The sequence below is a fragment of the Drosophila mojavensis genome, unplaced genomic scaffold (genome assembly GCF_018153725.1).
Source record: "Drosophila mojavensis isolate 15081-1352.22 unplaced genomic scaffold, ASM1815372v1 contig_36, whole genome shotgun sequence".
In the NCBI taxonomy this organism is placed as follows: Eukaryota; Metazoa; Arthropoda; class Insecta; order Diptera; family Drosophilidae; genus Drosophila; species Drosophila mojavensis.
Window position 1 is genome coordinate 10458859 of NW_025318858.1, and position 24587 is coordinate 10483445.

General features: G+C 38.6%; 3 protein-coding genes across 8 annotated transcripts in view; 1 reads left to right on the top strand and 2 right to left on the bottom strand.

The window, feature by feature from the left end:
- Window positions 1-7562, bottom strand: part of LOC6576469 (angiotensin-converting enzyme) — a 66695-nt gene extending 59133 nt beyond the window's left edge. Inside the window, exons 1-8 of one of the 3 annotated variants that reach the window (XM_044008936.1) lie at window positions 7319-7562; window positions 5717-5866; window positions 5118-5654; window positions 4025-4183; window positions 3713-3953; window positions 2926-3650; window positions 2753-2856; window positions 2589-2687 (exon numbers count right to left, since the gene is read on the bottom strand). In XM_044008936.1, the coding sequence (XP_043864871.1) occupies window positions 2589-2687; window positions 2753-2856; window positions 2926-3650; window positions 3713-3953; window positions 4025-4183; window positions 5118-5630 (1841 nt within the window). In that variant the 5' untranslated portion in view covers window positions 5631-5654; window positions 5717-5866; window positions 7319-7562. Of the gene's footprint in view, window positions 1-2588; window positions 2688-2752; window positions 2857-2925; window positions 3651-3712; window positions 3954-4024; window positions 4184-5117; window positions 5655-5716; window positions 6212-6783; window positions 6897-7318 lie in introns of those variants that run through there. The other 2 variants (XM_002002422.4, XM_015165186.3) reach the window with 2 other exon arrangements.
- A 3154-nt stretch (window positions 7563-10716) lies between these two features.
- On the bottom strand, window positions 10717-16451 carry LOC6576473 (angiotensin-converting enzyme). Of its 2 annotated transcripts, XM_015165188.3 has the most exons (8): window positions 16349-16451; window positions 13370-13425; window positions 12760-13306; window positions 11989-12352; window positions 11364-11930; window positions 11163-11303; window positions 10920-11092; window positions 10717-10837 (listed from the first exon to the last, which is right to left on the bottom strand). In XM_015165188.3, exons 2-8 carry the CDS (start codon window positions 13409-13411, stop codon window positions 10821-10823), a joined length of 1851 nt encoding a protein of 616 aa, XP_015020674.1. In that variant the 5' UTR covers window positions 13412-13425; window positions 16349-16451; the 3' UTR covers window positions 10717-10820. The 2 variants fall into 2 exon arrangements, with proteins under 2 accessions (XP_015020674.1, XP_002002462.2); XM_002002426.4 differs by lacking the exon at window positions 16349-16451 and having other exon boundaries at window positions 13370-13496.
- A 592-nt stretch (window positions 16452-17043) lies between these two features.
- Window positions 17044-23987, top strand: LOC6576474 (protein SMG5). Of its 3 annotated transcripts, XM_015165189.3 has the most exons (8): window positions 17044-17118; window positions 17191-17425; window positions 17965-18172; window positions 18244-18376; window positions 18589-20092; window positions 20670-22040; window positions 22113-22271; window positions 22336-23987. In XM_015165189.3, exons 3-8 carry the CDS (start codon window positions 17982-17984, stop codon window positions 22575-22577), a joined length of 3600 nt encoding a protein of 1199 aa, XP_015020675.1. In that variant the 5' UTR covers window positions 17044-17118; window positions 17191-17425; window positions 17965-17981; the 3' UTR covers window positions 22578-23987. The 3 variants fall into 3 exon arrangements, 2 of the variants coding, with proteins under 2 accessions (XP_015020675.1, XP_043864868.1); XM_044008933.1 differs by lacking the exon at window positions 17044-17118 and having other exon boundaries at window positions 17190-17425; XR_006357240.1 differs by lacking the exons at window positions 17044-17118; window positions 17191-17425 and having other exon boundaries at window positions 22336-23431; window positions 23494-23987.
- The last annotated feature ends 600 nt before the right edge of the window (window positions 23988-24587 follow it).

The window sequence follows — 24587 nt, forward strand, 5'->3', positions numbered from 1 at the left end:
TGAGACAAAAGCGCACATGCAAAACGTGTTGTGAAACCAAAGCGAAATGAAAAGTGTTCAGAGATCGTTCAGACATTTAGCTAAAGCCGGACTCTGGCTCCGTTTTATTACCATATTGAGGCTAGCTCTCTTGGTGGTTAGTTGTGGATATATCAGTTAGTGGTAGCTTTTGTTTATGTAACTGTAACTCTAACTGTAGCATTTGCAGTTTATGGATCATGCAATAAATAATCAACATACAATAGCCAGTGCCTGCCTACCTGCCGATTGCTGCTGCTGCTGTTGTTTTGTAATCTTTCGCCTGAATAGAATGGCCAGCAATAAAATCTGGCTAATGGCTTTTTGAGTTAACTCTTTGCGGGCTCACATCAAAATGTTGGCCTATAAAAGATCAAGCTATTTGTATTCGAGCTCTCAGCTAGATTCAAGTAACGACCCAAATCAGATTATTCGGCTAAATGTAAAGGATAAAGCGAAGTAAAGCTACCGATTAATTTGTACAAAGGATAAATGGGAGAAATTATAGAAAATTATAAAACTAGTCTCAATATAGTATGCAGGAATATATGTTTAAAAATTCACATGGACCGAAAGGGAGTCAGATATACATATTACTATATATTTACTATCGCATTTACTCGCATTCAAATAACAAAGCCAAAATTAATTTAACAAAATTAAAATAAACTTAATCAAATATTGGAAAAAAAAATAATTTTATAAGGTAAAAACGGCGAAAAATATACTTTAGAAAAATAAATCCTACAAAAAATTAAACAACAAAATATAAAGAATAAAAAAGAAGGAGAAAAAAGTAAATTCGTTATTCAAAATTTTATATTTTTTTGTACCATACAATTTATAATCAAAAATAATAAAAATATGCCAAGTATATATTTATCCATACTATTTATATTTAATATACATATTTTTAATATGTAAGAAAATTAAATATGAATAGTATTTGAATATGAAATATTCTGTAACTCAGCTAAAAAATAATTCAAGAATCTATCTATGCTGTTTTTGAGAGCTCCCTTATACAACCTGCTCAACCTTGAGAGAAGCCCTTTAAAACGTTGACAAATGCCCAACCAGGCCAGCCATGGTGGTTTGCCAAAAGGTAAGTTACGCAACCGCTGCACCACTGCTGGCTGGCTGACTAGCTGGCTGTCTGGTGGTTGTCATAATAGTCAACGCCTTGTCTCACATTTAAATGGACGTACAATAAAAGACCACAAAAAATACAAATAAAAAGAAAACAAATGAAAACCGCACAAAGCATTGGCTCCGGCATGGTCAACGCTAATGGGCAGTCATTGACACCGCCATTTTCTTGGGTGGTGGTGCTGGTGGTGCCATCCATTGCACCATGCGGCGTTTCGCTTTTGTGGCACACCGAAAATTGGCATTTGCATGCCCCAGGAAAAATTAGCTGCTTTTTTTTTTTTTTGTTTGTTATTTTCTTGGACTTTTGTGGGTCACTCTAGGCCAGACAATCGAACGACCTGCATATACACTATAAAAAAAAAAAAAAAAAAAACAAGTGGTGCGATATGTGCATGTGTGTGTGTGTGTTATTTTTCGTAACAGTTACTATTTGTGGCTTTATTTAAATGATGTCAGAGCCAAAGCCAAGCCAGAGCCGCTTTTGGCAGCAGCCATGTGGAAAGTGAATGCGGGAAATATTCGTCGACATGCGAGTTTTTCTTTCTTTCAATCTTTACCGCCCCGCCAATAAACATATGTGAGTGCGTGTGTATGTGTATGTATGTGTATTTGTGTGTGTGTTTTTCTACTGGATTGGTCATTATAAGCCAGTCAGTGGGCCAACTTGTGATGGAGTGCGGGCTAAGAGGGAGCTGCAATGTCTTGGCAATTCGAATATTGCGACGCGTAATCGCCGCCAATTTGACGGAAAATATTTGAAATGTTGTGCGGCTGTCTCTCTCTCTCTCTCTCTCTCTCTCTCTCTCTCTCTCTCTCTCTCTCTCTGTGTAAATTGTAATCGAAAATAACAAAATTAATAACAAGCTTTTGTTTTGTTGCGAGTTTTAATTGCTGCATTTGCGTTATGTGGCAAATTAGATAAGAGAAACGAACAATTCGTGCGGTAGTGCAATATTGGCTATATAATCAATGCGTCTCAAATGGAAGGAAGATATGAATGCATAAGGAATATGCGTAAGAGATTGATTGCTTGAATTTTCAGGAAGGGTTTACAAGAGCTAATTAGCTAAAAGACATTGGAGAGTGGAATGTCTAGAAATATTAGAAAATACAAATGCTATAGAGCACCATACGAATTTGGAGAATAATATATTATATATATAAGGTATATAAAGATATAAAAAGGTAATTCTGGTTGCATTAAAAATCAGAATGAAATTCCCAGAAGAATTTTTAGAGTATTATAGGAAGCTTGCTAATTAAGCATAAATACATAAGCATAAATATAATAATATAATATAAAGAAATATAAATTTCTACTTTTTTAAGAGTAAGTTTTTTAAGGAAAATCACACATCAATATAAATATAGGCATTTCAAATAGTCCTCCAATTTAAAATAAATAAAATACTACTCACTTTATGTATGGTATATTTGCAGGTATATGGTATTTCGCACCCACATCGAAATCCATTTCAGAGCGCAAAACAGGCGGCTTTATGCCAGAATATTTTTCGCTGCAAATGAACAAATACATAAATATTAATTAAGTACTGTTTAATTATAAACCATAATGCGTTACCGTAAATTCCAATAATGGCAATTCATGACGCGTTTATTCGCATTGCCGCTAAACACATCGTAGCGCCAATTGTCCAAAGACAAGGCAAAGGGCAGAAAGGCCACCTACAGAGAAGTAAAAATTTAAATAAATATTCATATTATACAATATTCATTGATCATGCACACACTCACTTTGTCAATAGCCATGGTAAATAGATAATTAATGTCATAGCTCGACTCGTCCAGCGATCGCTGCAGCAGACCCAAAGTTTGCAAATGCTTTGGCGTGGAGACGGACAAGCCGATTGCATCGCCCACAGCCTGGTGGAAAGCCGGATTGGCGCCATTGCGAAAGACTTTGGGCAGATGGCGATACTGCAGAAAATATTGTATATGCGCCATCTCATGATGCACACTAACCAAGCTCCGTTGATTGATGTCCGTGCACATCTTAACACGAAAATCGTGACGATTGCAGAAATCCCAGGCGGATGGCTCGCATAGGACACGCCTATCGAGCGGCTGCTCAAACAGTGAATTCCTATAGAATTCCGGTCCCACAGCTGACATATTGATGGACGTGAAGAACTCCTCGGCTAGCTGAAACATCAACAACGGCGTATAGCCCTGCTCCACCATGCGTGGCGTGACATCGATGAGCTTGCGACCCGGATACGGTATCAATATGTCCAGCACATTCGACCACGACTGACCGTACATATTGCCCAATATATGCGAGGGTATGGGTGCAATACGATTGATACGATCCGGTCCATAGTAATCCCTCAGCTTGCGACGCACATACGAATGCAGACTTTCATAGAGCGGACGTATCTGCTCCCAAACGATGTCCATATCCTGACGGAAATTGCCCGATTCGTAGGCCAAGAACCAATACTCGCCGCCATTGCTGACATCTGTAAAATATGCGAGCTTAAATGCAAACTCTGAAAATGTATATATAATCAAATTTAATTACTATTTGCAGCTGCCACATCCTGCATCACATCAATCAATTGCTCGTAGTTATCGCGCATGCCACGGCCCGCCTTGCGATGATACTCCACCCAGGTATGCTGCAGTTCATCCCAATCCCTGCTCTTAGCCATAATATCCTTGAGATGGGGTATATAATGCAAATCGCATTGAAATGGCTGCTGATAAGCGCAAATGCTGGCATCGTTGTACAGGAAGAGCATTTCGTTCAATAAGCGATTGTACTATGGAGTAAAAAAGAGTATTAATAGATTATGCAAGTCTATTTTCATTTTGATATACAGGACACACTTACTCTGTCCAAAACGTCCAGCGATAGCGAATTGGGTCCCACTTCAGATTGCAGCATTAGCTGTCTATATAAACGACGATCAAATATGAGATCCTTGTTAATACGCTTCGATTGCTCGGCCGTAATGCGCTGGTACTCCACATAGCGCTGTTGAGCGTTGAGCTGAGAGAAAATATTTATGAAAATAGAAAATTAATGTAATTAAAATCGACCTGCCGATATTTAAGCTATTACGAAAATATGAAAATAAAATTAATCGAATGTGAATGGAAAGATAGCATAAAATAAAGTCCCTAATTCCCATAGGTGTACTAGAGATAACCAACAATTAAAAGTTAGATAAGACTTGAAAAAATATATATTTTAACATTATATCTCAAATTTTATTAACTTTATAAAGCTAATGTTGTGTTTCGAAACCTTTTGAAATTCGTAATACAAAGAGAAATTTATTGTCAGTTAATCTAACCAAATGGGTTTTGCAGACAATAAACACAAGCAAGAGTTTATTCAAGAAAATTTTATATTCAGCTTATTTTCAATTAACAAGACTTTTATACATTCTGCTCCTCTAACAAAATGAAGCAACAGCTGAATATACACTAATATTGAAATAAAAATATATACATATGCATATATACCATATATAAAAACAAACTATTTATGCGAATTTCTTTTTAACCTTAAATATTTTCTGCAAATAAAAATCCACGGAATTCCAGTTGGAGTTATCGGCATATGTATTTTGAACATTGAAACATCTTTGCTTGAATCACATAAAGTTTTGACACAAAAACGTGCTGTAAAAGTCTCAGAGTGCAATACTTTGACATTGGTAAATTGGCCTGAGAACTTCGCCAGGCAAACGACCTTGACTATACTGTGTGTATATCAAGTGTCTGTGTGTGTGTGTGCGTGAGTGTATATTTTCGTTGTAAATGTTGTGTTAGCCACTTCAAGCAGGCTGCCAAGCTGCATAGACATTCAATCTCAAGCTGTTGTGAGATCGCGTGCCGCAGCAACTCGATTTCAACTACAACAATTACAATTTCAAGGGTATTTGCTTGTACGTGCATACCCCACTAACAAAGCTTACCGCTTCCGTTTGCGTATAGTCATTGACGTTCGTCTCGAAATTCCATTGAGCCGCCACATTGGCGGTGCACTCGAGCGAACCCTTTTGATCCGTTTCGACTAGCAAATTGCGTAACTTTTCCAGCTCCTGCTGATAACGACGATCCTGCTGATAGCGCTGACGTTCCTGATAGCCCTGATTCAAGTTGAAGCGATCCTGATTGGATTGATAGGGACTCTGAAAGCGATTGCGATCGTTGCCCACAAATTCCACATTGCCATTATTCACATATGGATCATTCAGATTGTTGTAGTTGGCATTAGCATTTGGATTGGGATTATAAACATTGTAATTCGGCTGATCGTTAAAGTTGCCATAGTTGCGCTCGGTGCTGCTCGATGTTGGTCCATAATTGTGATTCGCATAGCGATTATCTTGACCACGATTCCCCTGCTGATCCGCACTGAAGGGTGAATCATCGACGCGATCACTGAAATTCAATCGAGGTGTGGGATAGGCGTACCCCAATCGCATGCGCTCATCATAGGTCTGACCGTACTACAAATAAGATCGACTAGAGAGTGCTTTATCAATTAATGAAAAAATGCTTAATTACTCACCCTAAAGTCATCCAGCCCATCATCGACGCTGGTCCCGCCTTCACTCTCCGCATAGGGCGGTCCATAGCGCTGACTGCGATCGCGATCTGCTCTCAGCTGGGCGGGAGTCGTTGCCACATTGGGCGTGTAGCCATTGTAGAAAATCTCCGGCTGTGGTGTGGGCAAATTGAGTTGAGGATTAGCAAGACCCGTGCTCCACAGTGTGGAGCATATGATAAAAAGACAATGCCACATATTCGTTTATCATGCAATGCGATCTATATATGTACTATATAAAGTTGATATTTAACACACTTTCAAGGTCAGCGTAGAGTGCTTATTAAAATCTTTCACAAGCAATTAACAATTTTAATTACAGTTCGCTTGACAATATCTTAAAGGCATAAATAGCTCATACGGACTATATATAAATTAGCTGATCACGCGAAGAATGAATACTTTATGGGGAACAAAGCAGTTTAAATAGCTGCGTTTAGGATTATCATGGGTTTGGACCTTAAAAAAATAGACAGATTTGAATTTTTCGCGTGATAAACGAGAATATTTTTATTTATTATTTTAATAATATTTTTGATTATACATATTTTTAATATTTTAATCCTCTTTCTATGTTCTGCTGCTGGAGATTTAATTATTTAATAATATATTGAAGCGTATATATATATATATATATATATTTTGTTTGTTTATACATTTTTTTAAAATATTTTTTAATGCAATAATATTTTTTTTTTAATTATTTATTGACTTTTTAGTATTAAATATGTCGACAAATACATGTTTGTAATTTCTATGCACTTTTTATTATCTTTTTTTTTTTTTAATTCATATTTTCACACAGCTTTTTGGATTTCTTATATTTTTTTTTTCTCAATGAAAATCTGTTGAAATAACTTTATTTTATATTATAAAGCAGTTTTTTAAAGGGATTATTATAGACCATAAAACATTCACTAAAAATAACTTTATTCACAAAAACACATATTATGGATCATTCTTGGCATCAGATCTCTGAGATAATAACAAATTATCAGATTTAGATTTCAGTTCTATTTATATCAAGATACTTTTCGTAAGCTGCGTTTAGAGATAGCACTGTTTTCGAATTATGAGGTCACTTTCTGTTTCGGAAAACTTCGGAGCCCGTACACCCACGTAACGTCACGTAACGCGTCTAAAACTCTACTGACTTGAGTGTAAGAATTTTTTTCGAAATTACTTAGCAACTTTTTTTGTATTATTTTGTTGGTGACTCGAAAATGAATTCAAATTTCAACGAAGCGACGTCGCAGTTGCAATCCGCGTCGCAGTCGGCGTCGCAGCTGAGTCTACCTGCGATGTTCCCTACATGTTGTGTGAGATAAACGCAATTAGCACTGCGACTGCGATAGCTGAGCAGTTGACGTCGCAGTTAACGACAGCAATAACAACAACAATCAAATCAGCCATAAGCTTGGGAACACAATAGGCAACAAGTTAAAGTGTCTATGTGTGTGTGTGTGTGTGCATGTAAATGTTTTTGCATGCATGTTTGCAATTATAAGGGAGGGTGAGGGCATGCTAAACGAATATACAAATACATATACATACATATATACATACGAGCTTACAAGTACAACACCGAGTACTAATCAGTTAAAAAAAAAGGTTTAGCCGCATAATTATGGCGAGTGTGAGAAAGTACTCAGGTTATGAAATGAATGAGTCGTTCATTTTAGGCGGCACCCACTCAAAAGTCGACACTATTCAATTTTAGTAAATGTATACGCATTTGATATATACTATTTACACTTTTTGTCTGTCAACAATTCAAAAACCATTTAATTGTGTTTTATTTTCGCGCACGCACACAAGTGTGACCGATTTGTGCTCATTAAAGAATACCAAGCAATCGATCAAGTATCGATACCAATCATCGAGCATAACAAACATACATACATAAGTGAATGGTGAATGCTAGTGCTAGCTCTTATTTTTTTCTTATTCTATCTAATTTGGGTACTCGATACTTAAAAATAAAGTAGCTAAACATAAAAACTAGCAAAATGCATTAAAGTAATTTGTAATGCTTGTTTATATGGCCGCAGTTACAGTCAGCGTCGGCGTCGGCGCCGCAGCGGCAGTCAGTGCGCGTCTAACTGAAAATGCAAAAACGCCTCACTTTGCGGCCCGTGGAATGTCACTCTTGACCTAGGCGCATGTGAAAAAGTGTTTTGACTCATCGTGCGACGAGAGTGGGGGGCGTATGCATGCAAGTGTGTGTGTGTAAAATTAATGGTTGCAGCAAAGATCAATTGTGGAGATAAAGCGAGAGAGAGAGAAGGTGCTAACTAAAGGGGTGATATGAGTAAGACTGATTGATGATTTGATTGCCCCAATGGCATACAAATAAACAGGTAAGCATAATATTATATATAAATAAATGCATATATATATGTAAATAAATGTGTATGTATATGAATCACGGTGTAATTAGTTCGGGATCTCTAGTTTCTTTCCACGGAAATGAGCTCATAAATAATCACTCATACATTTGCAGTCTGGAACAGATCAGAGCTTTGTTAAAATACCCTGTAGAAGGTAATGGACATTGAAAGGGAGATATGCAAATTTATGTATTTTATTGTCAATCTAATTGCTTTTCCCATTTAATTGTGGATAGAATAGTATGTATAGTAGTATTAGCTTATTTCAGGATATTTTTTAGTCATTTATTTCGATTTGATGAAATGGGCAACTGTGCAGGTAATTTTCACGTCAGATACATTTCCCCAACTTGCTATTAAACGTAATTTGCTACAAGTCAAGATAATATCTAAAAAAAATGAAATGAAGAAATGCTGTCGATCAGGATAACACCTTTATCTTAGGCTTTCAAAATATTCGGAACCATATCTCAGAGACAGTTATATAGAGTATCTGATAGTCAAACATTCCTCTCCTACTTATTATTAATTGTGGGTAAGTCCAAATAAAGTTGTATAATATATGTAATAACATGACGTCGTTCGATTATTTTGGAGTATATGTATGCAGAAGAATATGGGTAGTACTAAAAATATTCTTAAATATAAGATGCTTTTCAAAAAGATCTACAGCGTATCTCCCAACCAGGCATGCCTGACCTATTTGCTTGGATTACTGCAGTTCAAGGTCGCATCTAAAGTACTTCAAGTGATCTTATGTGATATGTCTATCTAGTCATACCTTAAGTACACACTTATTGTGAATATGTTATATAGCTCGAGACAGCTGGCTGGTAAGCGTGGGAAAATAATTATAATTAAGAAATATCTGTTACTAATTGATCCATACACTTCTATGAATAATCTTAAAGCTAGCAATGTTTTTATTAACTATTTACTTTATTCCAATTATCAGTTGTGCGCGTAGTCATCATAATGAATTGCATTTTAATTATAGTGGGTTTTTTGCTTAATTTGTATTTTTAGAAGTTTTCCGGTTTTCCTCTCAGTTATTTGCAAGTTTAAACTAATTGAATTTGTGAATAGAACAAAGTTAATTTACTTTCGAGTTAACTAACTGAACTAATATATTCGCTAATTTCATAAGATATTGTAGATTATTAAGTCAATCATTACGCGAGTGTTACACCCAGCGAAGATTACGTGTATAATATAAATTTTATTTCTATCTCCATCTATTTCCAAGCTAGAATATTATTCAATACAGTCAACACTGAATATTGCATACTTTTCGCTGCAGCATGAAAGTCAATTTCCTAGCACATACGTTTAGGCAAAAATCAATTTTTAGCCAAATGTAATTAGAGGCTGTTACTCTAAATAAGTAAAAAATATTCGAATTAAATTTGTATATGACTTAAGTCAAACAGAGTGATGCGCTTCACTTGTGTACTGAACGATGTCCAAAGAACCACTGAAGGCAGCCGACAAACATGAGATGAAATGTTATTTACAGAGGGATACAGAGAGAGAGAGTTCAGTGGGCATTATCCGTAAAGCTTTTGATCCCTATTGCGACAAGTGAAAGACCTGAACGCAAGTGTTTATTCTCAGAGTGGACAACGGCTATGAATATCCATGTATGTGTGAAACGCATTGAAAGCTGAGTGACCATTGTCTTTGTGTGAGTCCGCTACAGACAAAAAACTAATATCCGAGGACTGACGTTTAGATTAATGTCCGGCTATCCGCTTGACAGCAGAGCCGCTGTCGCTGTTGGACTCGGCTACCCCTTTGCGCTTTCGCGTTTGATCCCATTGTTGTGAGTAAACCAGACTTAAATTCGCATTTACATATGCTGCCATCTTCAATGGAGTGTGTGTGTGAGAGTGAGAGTGAGAGTGAGACTCGATTGGAACTTTAGCATGAGCCAAAAGCGCAGAGGTCTTTCTACAGTTGATAGTATAGATAATTTCTCTGCTCTCCATGTGCGCTTTGGTATTTGATCTCGCTTTGACCTGAATTTTTGTCGTGTGTGAGTGAGACGGCTGAGGTGGGTATGTTGAGGGTATGGGAAATAGCTGGGCTCTCTATGTGTGCTTTCGTATTTGATCCAGCCTTGAGTCGACTGATTTCTATGTGAGTCGGCAGCAGAGCTGCAGCAGAGTAGAGTAAATAGCTCGGCTCGGACAAGATGTATGTGTGACTAACTGGCTCGGCGTGAGAGTCGGTAATTAATTGATTGGCCGGTTTGGCTGTTACTGTAGCTGCTGAAAGTGTGGGCTATTACTTGGGTATCTATTCACTTATATGGATGTTTGTGGAACGTAGTGTAAGTTGAGGACATCCGCTGCAAACAGGGATTACAGAACGAACTGAAAGTCCTAATTCCCACAACATCTATCACTTTGCCTCGCTTTACTTACTTAAAGTGTTCTTTCAACCTTACTTTCACATTCTCCTATTCCCAACACGATATTTACAGTTACAGCGTTGCAAATTAACAGCATTGAGCATCATTTGTAATTATAATTTCTTGCTCTAGTTCAGTTAAAATAAAAGTCAAGACACGAATTTTGTTTTTTAAATGGCTCTTTAATACTTCACATAATCAATGTTTGTGACGAACTTGTTGAAGCGAAAAAATTTTGGGAATTACCCAGAGGAGACATCGAAAACTAGGCAGAGACACATTCTGTGAATGGAAAAAGAGAGCAAAGGGTTTATATAGTAACTGAAAATAATATGTGTAGACTAGCAGTCCAAGGGAAGCTTACTATCTGACGCTGTCCAGCCAATATGCACATTGTTCTTGATGTTCTCCGCCTCAAGCCAGACGCGCAGAGGCTCAAAGTATTCGGCTATGGCCTTGCCAGACATGATGCGCTCGCCGTTGAAGGCTTCCAGTGCATCTGGCCAGGGCTTAGAAGCGCCCAGCGAGAGCATGTTACTACATAAATGGAAAATAATAAAAGGGGTAACTCTCTAAGACCCTTCCTTCAGTGCTCAAATATACTCACTGGAAAGCAGCGCCCGCTTCTACACTGCCGTAGATATCGCAGTTATCCAAAGGCAAGGCCGGGTTCTTGGGATCGTACTGACCGGCCTTGATGCAAGCCGACTTGTAGAATTGGAATTGAATGATGAACGAAACCAGGTACCTATATAAGCAAAGAACTTGTTTGAATTCTAATCGAAAAAAACTCCCAAACTTCCCTTACCTTAGGTACTCCACATCTGCTGATATATGGTACTTGGCGGGCGCATCAAAATCTTTCTCGGTGCGCACCACAGGCGGCTCGATGCCTGAGTACTCCTCGCGCAGCTTCCAGAATGCACAATTCCATTTGGACTTTTCCACCTCGCCGCGGAACAGCGACCAACGGTACTTGTCCATTGTGAAAGCGAACGGCAGGAATACGATCTTATCGAGCGCCGTCAAGAACAACTGATTGATGCGCGCCTCCTCGTCGAGCACAAAGTTGTGCAGCAGGTTGATCTTCTCCAGATGCTTTGGCGTCGATACCGACAGTGAGAGGACATCTCCAACAGCTTCATGGAAACCAGGATTGGCGCCAGTGCGATAGACAAATGGCAAATGCTGATATTGCAGGAAGTATTGGATGTGTCCCAGCTCATGGTGCACGGTAAAGAGTTGGTTCTGCGTCACTTGGGTGCACTGCTTGATCCGCACATCGTTCTGCAAATAGAAGTCCCAGGCGCTGGCATGGCAGACCAAATCGCGACCATCAGTGGGCTTCTCAATGATCGATTTGTCCCAGAATTCTCTGCACGAGTGAGATCCTTCATTAGATAAGTTCAAGTAATGGAGTAGTGTGCACTTACTGTGGAAGCTTGGTCAGATTCATGGAGGTAAAGAAATCGTCGCCCATTTGGAACATCTTGAGTGGCGTATAGCCCTGCTTCACCATCTCGGCGGTGACGTCCACAAGGGGCTTGTCCGGGAACGGCGAGACCAGGTCTGCTATGTCCGACCATTGCTGTGCCCACATATTGCCTAGCAGATGCATTGGCAGCGGTCCCTTCTCGGGCACAACTGTATCGCCGTAGTGTTGCCTCAGGCGATAGCGCACATAGCCATGGACCTGTTCATAGAGCGGACGAATTTCGGCAAAGATATCCTCCAGCTGCTTCTCAAAAGTTTCGTCCTCATACTCATCAAGCCAGACCTCAGCGCCAGAAGTAAAGTCTATTGAAGATTGAAGGGGAATTATTAGTAAAGATTACGTGAGAATTGAAGATGAAAGGTTAATCTCTATCTTATATCTGTGTATCTATATATATATATATATCTATGAATTTATATATCTATCTATGTCCATGTATCTATATATCTATATCTATGTGTCTTGTATCTTGTTTCTTGTATCTTGTACTTTGTATCTTGAATCTTTTATCTTGTATCTTGTATCTTGTATTTAAGTGTCTACGTATTTTAGTAGCTTGTTTATATCTAAGTATCTATCATATATGTATCTTGTATCTTTTATCTTATCTACCTTGTACTACATTTTTATCTTGTTTCTTGTAGTCTACCTCTTTGTATCAGTGTACTTTTTACCTCTACATACCATCTATTATCTACATCCTACTTACTGTTCAGTTTGGCCGCTTTCGTATTCAATTCGACGTAACGTTCGAATTGTGGTCGAACCGCTGTGCCGGCCTTTGCATAGAACTGTACCCAATAGTGCTTAAGTTCCTCGGGATCGCGACTCTTGGTAATCACCTCTTCAATCTCTGGCTCAAGCGAGAGATCACATTTGGTGTTATCTTTGTAATCGCACACTTTAACTTTTGCGAAATTGGACTCCATTGAGGAGACTGCCTCCAGGAACTCAGCATAGTCTGCTTCAGGCAGAGCAGCGTATCCCAATTTCGAGAGGGATTTAAATTGGCGTTTGATATCCTCGTTCTGATAGCTGCGCCAATTGAACTTCTGTATATCGACGGATACCTCTTTCATGAATTTGGCCAGTTCGGCTGATACCTCGTTCTTCCTCTTCTCGTTCTCCTCATTGATATTGGAGCCGTAGGCCCAAGAGGCCTCCGTTTCGATATTAGTACGCCTTGCCAGCTCCTTGTTAAGATTCTCCAGATATTCTTTGGCCTGGATTTCCTCCTTGACCAGGGCATGCGTTAGCTGCAAATGAGTGTTGCTCATAATATTGAAAATTTACAACTTGAGCAGTGTTGTTTAACGTACCGAAAGCATAGCCACTAGGGCTACGCATATTAGCTTCATCATTCCAAAATTCTTCGCTGCAATTAGAAAGCACAATTGTTTTCGAATTTAGATCAGGCCATTAATTTATTTGAATTGAACACAACCACCCAGCTGACGTTGATCGTGTCTCTATATTCACACATGTATATATTGTTTCTATCGTTAAATGCGGGGAAGTTGGCAAAGGAAGTGTCTCTCAGCTTAATTGATTAAGATGTCGTTAAATTTTGACCCTGACCTTCTGGCCTACAAGTCAGCCTATATATAGAATGATAATGCTTTTTTTCGCATTACAAAATTACACTCGGCAAAAATATGGCCTATTATTAAGAGTAAATTTAATCTTTATCTTTAAAATATCTTTCAAGTAAAAGTATTGATATGTGACTGACTAGCTAGCGATTTTTCTCATCATAATATCTACATTTTTTTAATTGGGCATTTATTAGAAAACATTTTTGCGCACAGTTGCACAATCATTTATAGTTGGTATAGATAATACCGAATGATTATTGCTAGATAAGCAGCTAATACCTCGCGGCAGTTATAGAGCTTACTATTTGTAGCCGATAAGATTTTCGAACTGATATAGAGAGTTTTGAACGTGTAGCTCATAATACTTGTTCATATAGTGGAAAGTGAGTATATTAGTTTTGGCTACTTTACAGTTAGAAGTTAATGACTTGAGAATCGGAATATTTATACAGGGTGCTGCTAGAAATAGTGGGAAGTAATAAAAAAAAATGGTATTCACATTAGTCTAAATGCAGATACATATATACAATATATTTTATATCTAAGACATAGGTGTTAATTAATTTTTCGCAAATCTCTTTTCTATTTTTTGAACGGGGCATATGAGTATCAATAGATATAGCTTAGTTAAATAAACTTAATGCGGCTTATATATGCAGGCCCTTTAGATGTTGTTGCCCAGCTAGAGATTGAAGCGAAGTTACATATTGTATTAATTATATGTACACATCTATTATAATTATAAATTCAATTCAATTTATCGACCCAAAATTATTATCATACGCCTCTTCGGAGCGTTGAAAATTACAAATATTATATATCTAACAAAATTTGAAAGCCTATCATTAACAAGTTTTATAGCTCAATATTATATTAAATTATATTATCCAATCAACTTATCTGCGCTCTCATACAAATCAAAGTTGATTTACGTACCTTATTTTTCGTGTTCATGATTATATTAATACATATAACAGATGTATAAATTTCTTATTAATGATATATGCATGTATATATATTCATTTTTATTTACATTTGATTTAAAAATATTGATATTAATATAAATTGGAAATGAAATTAAGTTCTCTTTAAAAACCAGTTTAGAAAGCCATTTTATTTATTTGCATAAATAATTGAAGTCGAATTAAGATATATATCGTTTTTAAATGAATATTATTTTTGGGTACATGTGTAATAAGCACAGATAATCAATGATTCAGTCAGAAAAGACATTAATATAGCCAATCAATCAGTCAGTGAATTAATAAACCAATCAGTCATTGGAAGACGCATACAGTCAATCAATCAGTCAATTGAATACATCAATCAGTCATTGGAAACAATCAATCAATAATATATTTATATATTAAAGCAATTAATTAATAATTAATCAGTAAATTTGATATATGTAATATAGCATATGAATCATTCATTAACAACAATCAATCAAGCATATATTTATGTATTTACCTAGCTAATCAATTAGTCAATAAATCGGTCAGTCATACAGAATTATATACATTGCATACAGAATGCTTATCTACCTCGCGCAACGGTCAATTGATTTTACTTGGAAAATTACAAATGTTTACACATTGATGGAACCTCAGATAAAGTTATTTGAAGTGGAGAAATGTAAACGTTAGTTCTTTGCTTTTTACGGCTTTAATCCTCCAGATGATTAGAGAAGAAATGCAATGTATCTGTGAAATATTTCAACGCTATATAAACAGACGCTGATAAGCTCTACAAACTATCGGCTGGGAAAATAAAAATCAACAATAACAACGCCGGTTTATGTAAGTCCCATCAGATCTCGATAAGATTTCTAGATTATGTTAGAAAGTGAAATAGCTCTAGTTATGACGGATCGATTATCTGGATTATACAAATTTATAATGAGCATATACTCTACGTATATATGTATGTATACCTATAAATGTATACTTTGTAACTAACCAAAACGAATGTCGAGTCATTCTAGCGAAACTGTTTAAATTAAAAGCGCAATTTAATAGAGGCCAGTTCATGCCAGAGTAACGATTTTTTCTAGTTCTTGAAATACTGTATTCTTTAGAAAATTAAGAATAGATTTTTTTATAAATATTTAAATAGTCAAGTTTGATTAGATTTATAATTAATGCGATGCATACTATCTGCATATTTTCATATTTTCTTTTATTAATATTATTTTATTAATATTAAATATGTATGTATGTATATGATTTTAACACCATAAATATGCGTAGGTTCCAATATTCCATTCGACTGAATAAGTAAGTTAAATTATAAACAATATAAGCATTTTTATATTTACTACAAATTTAGATTTTTGAAAACATTTGATAGTACTCCGAAACATATTTATATATTTATATTTTAATTAATACAGAAAAAATAATATATTACTAATCGTTTTATTTTTCTTAATCCATCTTTTCACTAAGAAATACTACAAGGTCGGAAGCCAAATGGTAATGCAAAATACAAATCTATTAATCTATAGCTATAAATCCGTAGCTCTATATGTCGGTATGCTTATTAATTTGTTATACATACTTCTTAACTTGATAACTTTCGAGCTAATTCATTTACCTACTTGACTTAAATACTGTGATACAAACTGATTGATCAAATAAACTATATACAATGCATACATACATATAAACATTCACAATTATATATAATAGACTAAACACTTACATTTGATAATTAATGCCGATTATTAACGCCCGATCGCAGACGAACTTGAGCGAGTCGCACACGAATCGAAACTAAAAATGTTTGAATGCCAATGCGTGAGTTTTATACGTAGAATACGAGGTGTGAGAGAGGGTCTTGGTCAGTCGAGAGCGGGGTAATTGCCAGAGGTTCGATGCTCGAGGTAGTTGATCTCGGGTCGATCGTCGCAGCTCGGGCGACATGGAGGCGCTAAGCGAGACGTGACCAGAGCTAATCGCTGCTAGCGTCAGGCGAGTTAGGCTTCAGCTGGCCGATAAAAAGAATATAATAATAAAAGCCGATTCAATATTTATTAGACTTAATGCTTGAAGAGCCGTACCTAAGCTGTTTGCATGCTCATTAAGATGCCTGACACATTTCTCTTTTAATTGGCAGGCAAAAGGAAAAAATACAATGAAAGGTGATAAATTGTGATCGTATAGACGGTAGACGGTAAAAGGTCGCACACTTCTGTGCATAAAAAGCGAAATATTTTACAGAAAAAACGTAGATACACAGATTTTTTACTTCACATTTGTTGAATATCAAAAAAAATTGAACTCACACATTTTGAAAAGCACGCGCCGTCAACAGCTGTTGCTCACGATAATCGATTACAGCCGTGCGCGCAGCCATCGATAACATTTTCACGCGTACTTTTCAGCACTGTGTTAATTGTCGAACATATGGTACAATTACACGTGCGAATAGCTTGAAGAAGCTTAGGCATAAGAGAAGCGTCTTTAGAAGAGGTATGTGAAATAAAAAAGCAAGAAAAAAATTAAAGTCGAACCAGTCAGCCTTGATATATTTTGTTTGCATAGCTCACACAAAAATTGTACGTCGAAACACTTAGTAGTCGAGCTACACAACAAACATTTACACCATCACCACCACAAACCAGCCCAGCAGTGAACCAGTTCGTGAGCTAGAGCGAAACGCACGAGTTTTCTGGCGTGCTTGAACGTGCATGCGCCACTTTGTTGTTCAACAAAGAAGAAAAAGCAACGCAAAACGTGAACTGTGCACAGTTTTAAAACAATATAAAAACTGATAAAGGTAATTAATATAAAGCATTTTGCCACAGTTATCAGCAAGCAATCAACAGCTGGATGTGCTGTAATTGTAACAACAACGCATAATGCGTGAAAGTGTCAGAGAAAATTTCATGAATTGTGGTAAAAGTGAATTTTTTTTGCATAGAAAATGCCAGAGCAGCAGCAGCAACAACAGCCAGCCAGTCGCAGTTTAATTGATTATTCAATACGAAATACATTCACACATATGCGCGAGTGCGTATATATACTTGTGTGTTTGTGTGTCAGCAATTTTACCAATAAAAAACAAGATCATAAAAAATTCATGAAGCTGCAAATTTCTGTGCAAACAAATTCGTCATCAGCAAAAAGAAAAAAAAAAACCCCAAGTTGTGGCGAAAGACGTAGCAGCAAGAAACAGCTGAAAAATTCTCAGCGCTTGTTGCTTTGTTATTGTCGTTTATTGATACACCTGCGTATATGTGTGTGTGCGTGCGTGTGTTGGGTGTGTGCATGTACGTGCGTGCTCATGTGTATTTTTATTTATTTCTCTATTTCCAGTGTCTTACACTTTGACCATGGAGTCAACAATTAGTTCCGGCGGCTCAAATGCATCCAGCGAATGCGCCGTCGACGCTGGCGGCGGCGTTGGCTGTAGAAGTCGCTGCCGCAATTTGGATGCAACGCTCTGCGTGGGCAACAATAACAATGGCTTGCTATCGAATAACGGTAATTCGGCCCTCAGTCAGGAGGTTAAGGATTTATATCGGTAAAATATTTGGCATACCTAAAGCAGCAGGAACATTTTAATTATTTCCATTTTATTTTGTATTTTGTTAGCGCTTTATATACTGTGTCCAAGCAACTGGACGATGCCAAGCGTAATATTCAAAATATTGGACAACTGTTCCATCACGATATCGAAGAAAAACGCGCAAATCTTGTGCAGCTGTGCAAACAAATAATATTTAAGGTAAAATATATAAGACTTATTAAAGAATATGTGGCATAAGGTATTCATGGTATATAAGATATATGCATATATCTCTATCTATAGTCATTTTAGACTTAGATATGTATGTAGATATTAGATATGTATATTGATATAGGCATCTATCCACCATACCTTTATAAATCGAATCTCTATTCGAGCTTTTTATTTAATTCAATCTCATTGCATTCCAGGACTATCAATCGGTGGGAAAAAAGGTGCGCGAGGTGATGTGGCGTCGCGGCTATTATGAGTTTATAGCTTTTGTGAAGAAGCATATGCATAAGCAAGGCGCCGATAAGGAGTGTATGCAGAAACTGGAGCGCTTCCTTTGCGCCGGCATTTTCAATTACAAGCGGCTGTCGGCCAAAATGGAGGAGATCTATGACTTGGACTTGAAATACTTGATTGACTTCTCCATTATAAGCGAAGGCTATATCAGCGATTGTATCAGCGATACGGCAGTCAGCAAAGAGCTGGAACCCTCGCAGGCTGCGGTCGATAAGAGTTTGGAGGCAGTCTCCTTTGCCTTGGATACCATACACTCGTCCCTCTTGAGCCTGGGCGATTTGCATCGCTATTTTCTGGACTTTCGCATCGATAGCCAGCTCAGTTTGAGCATCAGCAAGGAGCAGGTGGCCAAGTATTATCTGGAGGCATTTAAGCTGAACCCAGCCATTGGCATGGCTCAAAATCAACTGGGCACTCTGTATTATGGACAGAATTATGATCTGGACTCGACCTATCACTATTTGTACTCGTTGGTGTGCATCATACCCTTCGAGCTGAGCGAGAACAACCTGAATAAGCTTTTCGCCAAGCACACGGAGTATCTGGAGAAAATGAATCCGGCTAAATTGGAATTTAATATCGAGGATTTCTATGCTCGCTTCTATCTGATTGTCGACATATTCTTCTTCGACAAGGAGGTGCCGGACTTCAATTCCCTTTGCCATTGCGTGCTGATCGACCTGCGCAAGATTCTCTGCGCCCAGCTGCTGCCGGTGCCCGAGCAGAGCATCTTTAAGATCATCTCCATACTGTTCTTCTGCCTGTCCAAGCTGAAGATGATCAATTCACCTAAGGTCTATTCGCTCCACGCCTTCCTCGTGGCCGCCTGCTCCGATCTAATAGACGCCTGCATTGTGAACATTGAGCAAACGATTCTGGCACGCGCCGCAGATAATGAGAGTTTTCAGGCGGAATACGAGAAACGATTCCAGGACTTTGATACGACAGTGCGTAAATCGCGTAATGAATACAAGAACTGGCTGGCCGCCGTGGGTGAGTGTGAGCGCAAGGATAAGAAGCTGCTGGCACGACCACACTCCGCCAAGGACTTCAGCTCCGATTCACGGGATAGCCAACATTCGGCAGATGAGGGCTGCGCCAAGACACAAGAGGCACCCGACACTGACAAACTGGGCGGCACTGAACCCATCTCCACACGGTCCAGCGACGAGGCCAAGGAGAGTGATCTAAAGACCCCGCTCTCCTGCAAGAGCAAGCGTCGTGGCATGCGACTGCGTCGACGTCGTCGTAAAATTGCCCAGTCGGACGATAGTTCGTGCTACGACAGCGAGAGCGACATGGACACCGATTTCTACAGCGACGAGGAGGACTACACAGATCTGAGCTCTAATTTCGATACCGATTTCAGTGACATTGATGCCGCCGAGCATGATGAAGCGCCAGCGGGTGAGTAATAAAAGAAAGTTAACTGTATGAGGCCGGTTCGTAGCGGAGAGAGCAATGTAAGGCTTATAGACTAGGTAGATGAAGATGAAACGACACACAGGCAGATGTAGGGATTAGTGGGCAGGCAAAAAGAGAAAAAAAAATGGAAAACCCGAGAGGAAGGTAGGCGACGAATAGGGGAATAGACAGCTATACATCAAGATAACTTTGGAATGAAATGTTTAGCCATCGCCCATCGAACTGAAGGATGAAGACTTGATTCCTTTTCCATATTAATGCTCTCTGAACCAGATGGAAAAACTAGGCCAGGGGAATAATAAGTGACCTGATCGACATAAAGGTGCAAATATTTGCAGCCAGGTGGACAAATTTGTGAACAAACCAGAAGCCGAAAAATTTAAAAGCCGATAGGAAGACGAAGCAGAGGAATTATCTGCCACACAGAAAGATGACAAAAATGATCAGGCTGATAGAGGAATAACTAACCTGAAGCTCTAAATAGAAACCCGTCCATCCGTCGACAGTCCTCTGCACCTTCCATTGAATTTCCCTATTAATATTCTCTAAATGCCCGCAGCGGACTATGTTAAAAAGGAGCGTACTCCTCGTCAATCTGGCGGTGCGAATGTCTACTCGGACAACGAGGATGTTGTCATCGAGGAGGAGCGTCTTATCTATCCCGATGAAATGGAACGTCGTCCCGTTTCCCAAGAAGTGGACTCCGAGGAGTTGCTGCGCAGCTTCGAAGTGCTGCAATTGAATTTCAAGTGTGCTGAGGACAATCAAACAGCTGCGGCCGATGAGCCGGCAGTTAATGTCGGAGGCGAAACGTGTGCACCTCCTCTGACCATTACCGAGCCGCCGAAGAAACTGGTCTATCGCAACAAGTATACGAAGATCAATCCAAATATCATAATCGATTGTCTGCACAATGAACCAACAATTCGTGCTTTGAAGATGCTCTTCGACTGGCTGCGCATTAATCCAGAGATTCTGATTGGCTGCTATCACTCGAATCCGGAATTTGTGCACAAGATAATGAAACTGCTGAACTACTGCAACATTGATATATTCACTCGGAAAGTCTACTTCGAGCGGGACCTCTTGACTACGAGCAATGTGCGCGAGGCGCTCGTCGATCTGTTCGATGTGCGGGCAAATGTGCCGCTGAGCGAGGACTTTGCCTTCAAGAACTTTGACATATTCCAGAGCACACAGATAACACTTGACTGGGAGACGATCATTCGGGAGCGTGTCACGCCCCAAGAGGAGTCGATATTGCGCATCTTCAAGATGGTTGATTTTGGTTTCTTCATTTGCAAGCAGAAGAAGTTCAATTATCGCTTCTGCGTGAAGACGCGTCGCTTCACCGAGAACCAGAAGAAGAAGCGCGAGGAGAAAAAGGGCGGTGGCTCGCGTCGCCGTGAACGACGCACGGCACCGAAGACAACACGCAAGCGGAACGAGGGACGCACTCGTCGCTATTCGGATCGCAAGAATGGCATCGTGCGCAAGAGCTACACGAGCAACGAGGAGAAGGATACGGTGGAGGAATGCCGCAAGCTGCCGCGCAAGGGCTATCTGCGCAATCGCAATGCAGAGAAGGCCGCCGCCTTGTTGGCCAGCGCCACGGGCACCTCTGTGGCCGGTGGCACCTCCGCCTCAGCGTCGACCACGACAAACAGCGTCATTGAGAAGCTGAATTTGCAGTCGAGCAGCGGCGCCGACGAGGAACGCTCCGAGGCGATGACCAAAAAGTGTGAAATTATGGGCAAACTCTGGCTGCAGAACGAGGTGGAAACCCTGGAGGAGGAGCTGCGCGATAGCACCAGCCATGTGGTCATGTCACCGTTTGTTGTGGTCGATGCCAAAGCTCTGACCGAGTACAATGGCATTGTCAAGTCCTTGGTAAGGACCAAGAAGTGTATTGTGCTGATACCCAATGCGGGTGAGTCGCTTAAATTTATTTAAATTTTAAATTCACAACAAATCAGCTAATGCTTTGTACTTTCATTTCCAGTTTTAAACGAACTGGATGAACTGAAGAAGCGCAGCGAGAATGTGCGTCATGTCATACGCTGGCTGGAGCAGGAGTTCAAGCACGGCAATCGCCATCTGCGCGCACAGCGCGACAATGAAAGCCAGCCGCTTTCACTGCTCAAGATATCACGCAAGATGGGTTAGTCATTTGTTAATCTGAAGCTCAAATTCCAGTACTAATTGCTCGCAATATCCACATATAGATCGCGATGCATCGGTTTTCCTACAGATCGCCCAGTTTTGCAATCACCTGGTGACCAATCATGCCGATCCGCATGTGAGTGAGCTGCAGAAGAACGTGGTCACCTATCTATCCGGGGACAATTTGCACGAGAAGAATCGCCAACAGCAGAACTTTAGCTATACGGGCATTCTTGATTCGATTCCCGTGCGTTATGCACAAATCCAAAGCTTCTATGCCAAGTTCAAGGCTAACAAAAAATGAGTGAGCCGGAGCGGACGCTAGGTGGCAAATGCATGGCAAAAAACAGCAGATGCAAATTAATTAAAATGCAAGGATGTGCATAGCGTGTGTTCACTGTACAACCACAACAAAACGACATGGAGTTCCAAGTTTACGAAATGTTTCTCTCTCAGACGCGGCCCAAGTGGGGGCAACAAAAAAACGGCAAACAAACCAGACCAGCAGAAAAAAATAATATGATAACAAAACGAAAAGTCAATCAAACAAAAAAATCATAAAAAAAATATCCAGCAGCAGCGGCAACGGCAGCGGCTGGTGGTTAGCTTCTTCGTTGATTGTTGTTTGTTGTTTGCAGTTGTTGTTCATCATGTTGTTTCTTTAAAAGTAATTCAAACCAGCAGAAGTAGCAGCAGCAGCAGCAGCATCAGCAGCAGCAGCATCTAGAGCTGCAGCAGCAACAACAACAGCTGCAACAACCATTGCACAATGGGATCCCGTAGCTCAGCAGCGGCAGCATTTTCGTGGAGTTTGCTTGTTGTATTAGACAGAAAACCAGAAAAAATGTTGAATGAAAAAAAAAAAAAAAAATCTAAAAAAATGAGATCAAGAAATCATAAATCGTTCACTTTCAACTCAAACGGCGACGACCCTCAGCTAACCCAAACGGCCAACAATCTTACAAAAATGGAAAAAAAAAAAAAAAATTAAATTAAAAAAAAAAAAAAATTATATTGAAATTGTTCATGATTCAAGTTTAACCCATTCAAGATGATTAAGCAACAGAAAAAAAATTTAAGGACCCCTCCCGAGTTTAGGCCCAAGAAAATGGGGACTTAGGATCTTTGCACGGAGCTTCGTTTCAAATGCAAAGCATCGTATGTAACTCCCTTGATTTAACGTATGATAGATCGCGTTTCTAATTGTGAATTCCCCCTAGTAACGCCCTCCTCCTCCTACTGAAACCCCTCGCCAAACGCAAAAAGCAACTGTATATACATAACAATGTATATATAAATATATTTATGCGTGGCAATGCGTATTTAGTATTTTGAAGCTATGGTCAATCTAGGGTGGCCTTCACTCATGCGCACCGGAACCTTTGTTAGTTTGTTTGAATTCCTCTTCAAGATCACCGTTCCCTCCTCTCTCACAATGGAGTATTCGGTTGACCCCCAAGCCCATCCCAAGTACTATTTATATAGCAAGCATATATAACGAATAATCTTTAAAATTTATAACAAACATAAATTCAATTGTCGGACAAACGTGTGCAAACTACATAGTAAATAAAATATGAGCAAGTATTAAAATCTATTTACTTACACGTATTTCAAATCAATTTCGAATATACTTTAAAATATGTCACGAAATAATGAAAACTATGTATATCTCTGTTTTAAATGAAATAAAGATTCCGACAAGTAAACAACATTTGTTTAATGTTTTTAAGAGTATGAAAAGTGTTATTGCTGTAATTTGAATAATTTAGAATATTCTAATGAGGGCTCTTAAACAAATTATATTTGTAACTGTTGAAAATTGAAAATTTTTTTCTTGCTTAAATAAAATACTAAAAACTTCCATTTTTTCGACAAAAGGTAGTTTTAGTTGCTAAAATATTTTATTTTTAATTGACTCTAATTGATCTAATTTATTACAGCTCTATTTTGGAATTGGTTTGAGATGATATGGTATACTGTTGGAGTTTGCTTTCCAAATATAATATAGAATAATACTGTAGATGGTAGAGTTCTCAAAAATTAACTGCTAAAGTTTAGAAATTGCACCCGTATGATCTGTTATAGCAAGGGTATTTTATAGCTGCGTATATTTTAATCTGAAATTCCCAGCAAGAGCATATCCTGATTGCCCTACGTGGGTTCAATTTATAGAGAGCTGCTTTACTTAACATAAAAACTCAGTTTCGATTCTAGCATATTCACGATTCCACCCAGCAACAATAAATATCATACTTATGTTATACAAAGAAAAGAAATTTAAATTTTTCAATGATTTTTTATATTTTTATTT